Source organism: Pyrgilauda ruficollis, unplaced genomic scaffold (genome assembly GCF_017590135.1).
Source record: "Pyrgilauda ruficollis isolate IOZ18807 unplaced genomic scaffold, ASM1759013v1 scaffold97, whole genome shotgun sequence".
Lineage (NCBI taxonomy): Eukaryota > Metazoa > Chordata > Aves > Passeriformes > Passeridae > Pyrgilauda > Pyrgilauda ruficollis.
In genome coordinates, this window is record NW_024531821.1 from 3,174,482 (window position 1) to 3,181,045 (window position 6,564).

The 6,564-nt window shown below is 49.8% G+C and overlaps 1 protein-coding gene across 1 annotated transcript in view; it reads right to left on the minus strand.

The window, feature by feature from the left end:
* Positions 1 to 259: 259 nt before the first annotated feature.
* YIPF5 (Yip1 domain family member 5) overlaps positions 260 to 6,564 on the minus strand; it is a 6,573-nt gene continuing 268 nt past the window's right edge. The window contains exons 2-6 of the mRNA XM_041489994.1: positions 6,392 to 6,500; positions 5,233 to 5,405; positions 4,195 to 4,340; positions 2,120 to 2,301; positions 260 to 1,305 (exon numbers count right to left, since the gene is read on the minus strand). Of these exons, the coding sequence (XP_041345928.1) occupies positions 1,143 to 1,305; positions 2,120 to 2,301; positions 4,195 to 4,340; positions 5,233 to 5,405; positions 6,392 to 6,492 (765 nt within the window). The 5' untranslated portion in view covers positions 6,493 to 6,500 and the 3' untranslated portion in view covers positions 260 to 1,142. The remainder of the gene's footprint in view (positions 1,306 to 2,119; positions 2,302 to 4,194; positions 4,341 to 5,232; positions 5,406 to 6,391; positions 6,501 to 6,564) is intronic.

Consider the following 6,564-nt stretch of genomic DNA (forward strand, 5'->3'; position numbering starts at 1 on the left):
TTAGTGTTAGAACCTGACCTGCTCAAGCAGCTGAGGGAGCTCTTCTACATCCTAGAAGTGTGTTTCATCAGGCTCACTGGCAATCATTGCTATTGATCTGCACAGACACAGGACAGGAGCTCCCTCCTGCTCTTCACTCCCTGTAGCCAACACTAAATCCACCCAATGAATTCAATTTTAAATGTGTTTTTGTTTCAACGTGAAAGTTTCCATTTTAGTAACTGAACATCAAAAATAAAGGTTAGGAAAATCAAACACCTTTTTCAAAATTTAAGGAAAATTTAATCAATATGCCTTAAATTATTTTACAATAACTACAATACTGACAAGCATAACGTTTTCCAAATGGTGTTTTCCTTGGAAGCACTGTGAGAGAGATTCCTCTTCATCCATCCAGCAGAATGTGCACCATGAGGGAAGGAACCTCTGCCCACGTCCTTCAGAAACCCCAGTTAACATAAAGCTACAGACACCCCAAGGTGGGCATGTTTCAAGTGTGACAGAATCACAGATCCCTTTCACTTTTAAGCATCTGTTTTCTACTTCATAATTTAAGTATCTTAAATCCTGAAATACTCTCACAGCAAATGAACAAATAATTGAGACTGGAGAGCTTAGGAGGATATTGGTTAAAATACAGGAAATACTCTAATTACTTTTGTTCATTTGTGCATTTTTGGTGAGAGGGGTCAGGAAACAGGTTCCTCTTTCCTGCAGATTTATCCAGAGTCCCCCAAATCCATGGCAGCTCCTTTAACTGTTTTGGATAAAAATCTACCAATTTGTAACTGCAACCCTTCGCCCTCCCCTACAAAACAAAACAAAACAAAATGAACAAAAATCACAACCCTCAAATAAACAACCAAAAGTTACTTTTTCTAAATATCTAGGAATGGGAAAGAAATCACAGGAACTTGATAAGCATGAACACGTATTAAAGCTCTGGACTCTCCAGGTCATTGAAAACAGTATTCAAGGTCCTAAAAAAGTGAACACGAGACATTTTCCATTGTTCCAGGTGATTCAAACAGGTCTAAGTTTCATGATAGCAACACGAGACAGTTGTTTGCAGCTGTTTCTGGTCCAAGTCCATGTTCCAAGCTGGGATTTTCCTTTTGGCCCTGGTGTCCCCCAGAGTCTGTTCAGAAGACGGAGATGAGGGCGAAGACTCCGTACAGCAACGCGCAGGGATAGGCCACGAGCAGCTGCTGGCCCTCCATGGCTAAGGCAGAGATAAAGATCTTGGAAGCAGAAAAGCTGCACCAGCCAATAATTCCAGCCGTGAGAATAATCCCCATCATGCCCCTGGAAAGGCAGAAAGAAGAGAATTCCTGTGAGCCCTGTGTATATCCACCTGCAGGAGTCAGACCTGGACTCATGCAACACCTTGTGCAGGTCCTGGGATGAATTTCAGCATTTGGCTTTAAATGAAATAGTCCCACTAAAAACACTGGGCAGGCCCTGGCACAGGTGCCCAGAGCAGCTCTGGCTGCCCCTGGATCCCTGGCAGTGCCAAGGCCAGGCTGGACAGGGCTTGGAGCACACTGGGACAGTGGAAGGTGTCCCTGCCATGGCAGGGGTGGCACTGGATGGGCTTTCCCAACCCAAACCATTCTGGGATTCTAGAATTTTAGAACAGCATCAGTCAATTATGATGGTAGAAAGCCCCCTCAAAATTAACTCTATGCATATGAAAATTTCAAAGCAGTGAGTAATAGAACTGTGCCAAGCTGTTTCTTTTCAGTCCCTAAATTTGCAGAGCCAAGACGAATCATTCTCATTTTCTTGTATTTGTAAAATCCTAATTTGTGTCTTCAGTAATAATTACTTTCAGACTTTACAGGTGCTGAGACCCATCAGATTCAAAACTGGCTGAAAACAAACCTGAGATTGCTCTTGGAGTCTAAGCGTTCAAAAACTGTTTAATGACTTGGAGGTAAAGCCAGGATTCACCCCCTTTCCCCCAGTAAATACCTGAAGCCATTGATAATTAATCCTTGCCCTTCCTGAAGATTCCTGTCACATTCAATGATACACAGCTCCAGCACTGAACGTGCAACTCCTCTCAGTGACTGCCCTGCCCCTGTCAGGAGGAATGTGTGCCCAGGGCAGCACTTACTGCAGCGAGAAGACGATGGCGAAGGAGGAGAGCAGGATCATGGGCAGCAGGCAGTAGCCCAGCACGCTGGCCACGCAGCCGAAGGACACGCCGGTCATGCTCATCAGGTTCAGCAGGCAGAACATGCCCAGGCAGCCGATGGCGCTGATCCCGTACACGTACCCGAACTGGATCTTGCCAGCCTGCAGCCGGGCACAGCACGGGGTCAGCACGGCGGGATGGGGACGGGATGGGGCGGGATGGGGACGGGATGGAACCAGCACGGGATGGAACCAGCACGGGTTGGGGTCAGGATGGAACCAGCACGGGATGGGGTCAGGATGGAACCAGCATGGGATGGGGTCAGGATGGAACCAGGATGGAACCAGCCCAGGATGGACCCAGCACAGGATGGGGTCAGGATGGAACCAGGATGGAACCAGCACAGGATGGAACCAGCCCAGGATGGGGTCAGGATGGAACCAGCACAGGATGGAACCAGGATGGAACCAGCAGAGGATGGAACCAGCAGAGGATGGGGGTCAGGATGGAACTGGGTCAGGATTGCAGTCAGGATGGGAGTCAGGATGGAACCAGAATGGAACCAGCACAGGATGGGATCAGGATGGGGGCCAGGATGGAACCAACCCAGGATGGAACCAGCCCAGGGAACAGATCTACCCACCCTGGAACACAGCAGGGGTGGGCACAGGCACTGTCCCCCAGCCCCAGCTCCCTCACTCCCATCCCACGTGGAGTGTTTCCCCCCCAGAGTCCCAGGACACCTCATGCTCCAGGAGCCTGGAATCCTCCTGACTCTGTGGATCTCAATGAACAGGTTCTGATCTGGTGGCTGTTCTCTGATCTCAGCCCAGGAGCTGTTCAGGGTTTAATCAAGGACTTCTTGTGCTGATTACTTGCAATAATGATCTTTACACAACTGGTGTGTAAAGACAACAAAACTAATGTAGGAACTTCTTGACAAACCCAGAGCTGAAGTCCTTTAATTTGTGGTGGAATGCATGAAGTTGTGGCGCAAAGAAAATTATTCTAAAATGATTCTAAAATTATTCAGGAACAGCTGAGGCTGAGCTGCCACGCACTGGGTGTGAACTTGGGATTAGCTGAGGGAGATTTTAAAAAGCCAAACCCAAACTTTGCTTGTTCACAAGCACAAGGGAAGCACATGTGGGTTATGTCCATGTGTTCAGGTCATCTCCAGGTTTTCCCAGGCTGAGACTGCTGCTTCCCCTGCAGCACCTGCCCAAGGCACCCCTGCAGGACACAGAGCTGTGCTGTGTCCCCCTCCAACAACTCCCAAACTGGATGTGCTTAGACCCAGCTCTCCTCCTTCCCAAGCAGCACAGGAAACAATCACACCTGCTGCAACCTCTGTGCCAGGCTCAGCCCACTTCCCTTCACCACATTCCATGGATTTTTTGGAAAAGCACACAGGAGAAATAAATTTTTAGGAAAAGAAAATCCAAACGTATCTATTATAAACATGTTCATTAATTTGACTGGCCTACTTTCCATAAATAGAAGTTACTTATTAAAGTAGGCTTGAAGGCCCCTTGGTACCAAAGTGTGTTTTAACTGTCACAGCAATGTGAAATTTTAGGCAGAAATGACAAGCAGTGCCTGAAGCATTTAAAGCCAGAACAGATTAAAACCCCTGAAGCTTTCAATGCCAAGGAACACTGTTTGCTGTCATCTGTGAGCCATTAAAGCACAATTATTCCAATTAAGCTCAGTTAGAAAAAGTGACCAGGCTCCAGCAGTGCCAGGCCCACTGAGCAGCACAAAGTGTGGAGCAGGTTTGCTCCAGAGTGACCTGACACTGAAGCCCCACCTGGTGTGACAGAGCTCATCCATCCCAGCAGGGTGAGAGGCCCCAGCCCCTCTCCCATTCACACACAGATTTCTGTCCTGTGCAGGGTGAGGAGCTGCACTCTGACCACCCCTGGGGGTCCCTTCCCACTCAGGACACTCCATGAAAAGGAAGAGCTTTCCTGGCCCCCGTGCCCAGACTCCAGGAGCCCTGTGGCACGTGTGCCAGCACAGCTGTGCCCAGCAGCCCCGTGGCAGTGCCTCACCAGCAGCAGGGTGGCCCCAAAGGCCAGGCAGAAGACCATGGGCCCGGCCAGGTCCGTCTCGTTCATGATGGTGCCATCAGCCACCTTCAGGGGGTGCAGCACCGTTAGTGTTTTCTGCCAGATGTGGTCGAAATTGATCCCCAATTCTGCAAGTGAACAGAACATGATTTCATTTCTTCCCTTCCTGGCTGCCACACTTGCTCCCCTCTTTGTCTTCCCTGTTTCTCCACTTCCCATCTCCCCCAGATCCGTGGTGGGCACCAGGGAACTGAGCCCTCCCCTGTTGCCTCCTGCTGCCTCCACACATTCCCAGTCTCAGGTGCTGGGAAGTGCCCAGGTGGTTTCTGAAGGACCAGGGAACAGCCAAGCACAGAGTTCTGGGTTCACAGAGGTCCTTTCAGCCCAGTTCCAGTTTTATTTATGTAAACAAAGTAATATTTAATAAAAAAGTCCAGGGGGTGGAAGGTATCATGCCTGGGGACAGGTGACAGATGCCTGTCTCTCCACCCTGTAACAGGTTTATTCAGTTGTTTGGAACTGAAAAATAACAGAAATAAGCTGGAAACTGATCCCAGCAAGCCAGACTTAGCTGAATATCCAGCCTGGCACTTTGCACAGGCTGTACTCCACACAGGCGTTTCTGCAGCGTTTAGCATTCCTTGTTAGCAATGAAACACTCCTGCTCTAACCAAGAATCAACTCACAGCACCTGCAGGCACTTATTTTACAAAGTGGGCAGTTACAATTATTATTTACAACATGAGGAATATTAAGTGTTTTGTCACAAAGTCAGGCCTCCCAGTTAACTGATTTAGTCTGCCACACAGCAGCTGGTGTGAAGCAAGAAAGCACAAATTTCCAACTGCAGAAGTTCACACAAGAACAGGGATTTCACATGCCAAAATGCAGGTTAAAAAAAAAAATCAATGAGAATTTCAAACGCACTGAGCACTCCCAGCAGCAGGGACTCCACACACTGCTACCAACTTACCCCCAAACTAGGAGGAGTTCTGGATTTAGGCCACAGCAAAGTTATACCTTCTAATAGCGGAGGCTCGTCCTCGAAGTTGCTTCCATAAAAAGACTGTGCTGAGGCTGGAGTGTAGCCCTGTGTGGGCTGGTAGATCTGCCCCGTGTAGGGCTGCTGCTGCTGCATCATGTCGTGGGGCACAAAGCCAGCCTGCTGGGGGTACTCGTAGCCTCCATAGGGCCTGCAAAGCACAACCCCACGTTAGGGCACACCCAGAGCTGCTGCTGAAACACCTCCTGCAAGGCAAAGCTTGTTCCAGTCAGTATGTCACAGCCAACCCTTCCTTCTGCCTTACAAAGTTCCATGACGTGATCCCATAGGTCCTCCACAAAAAGCCCCAATCAAAGCCACCCTCTGCCCCACACAACTCTTCAGGTATTCTTGCCACTAATCCATCCCATCTCTCACCACAGAGATTTCCATAAACATTTCCAAAGTCTTTACCTATGGAAAGAGAAGGGAAATGCAGAACTGCTCGTGTTAGCAGAGCCAGCCCCAGCACAGGGGGCACCTTTGTTCAGGTCACAAAGGGCACTGACCTGCTCCATCCATCTCAGGGATCACACGGAGGGACCAAAGCCCTCAGCCCAAGGCTGGATGTTCACACGGGGCTGCCAGGATCCCCCTGCCCCTGGAACACCCACCACACCTCCCTGCTGAGCCTGGGAGTCACCAGGACATTGCAGGCTCACTTAGGTGACACTAATTCCTAGCTCCCAAGTGAGTGACTGGAGATGGAGCTGCAGAAGAACAGTATTTCTTCTCCCAAGGACATGCAGATCACTCATATCATTAAGATTGTTCTTATAACTTGTCCTTCAGTCTTCTAGCACTTGCTCTGAAATCCACCAGGCAGAGAATTGAACACAAAATTCCTTTAGACTGCCATTTACAGAGAGTTCAGCTCTCCATCCAACAGAACAACCAGGACTCATTTCCAGAAACCAGCAGCTGGCTGAAGTGCCAAACCTTTCCTGGAGACACAGACTGTCCTAAGAAGTATCCTAAGGAAGCCTAGAGGAGAGCTGGAGAGGGACTTTGAACAAGGGCCTAGAGTGCCAGGACAAGGGGAATGACTTCCCAATGCCTAAGATTTGGGGTTCCCCCAAGCCGTTCCCCGGGATGCCGAGCCCCGGGATGCCGAGCCCGGCAGGGCACACGAGTTACTTGCTGTACTGCCGCCCGGTGTAGTCGTAGGGCTGCGCCTGGTCCTCGATGCTGTAACTGCTCTGGAAGAATTCGGTGTTGAAGCTGTCGAACCCGGACATCGCCCCCTCTGCAAGAGACCGGCGAGGCGGGTTGCGGCCGGCCCGAACCGGCCCCGCGCGCCGCTGCCCCTC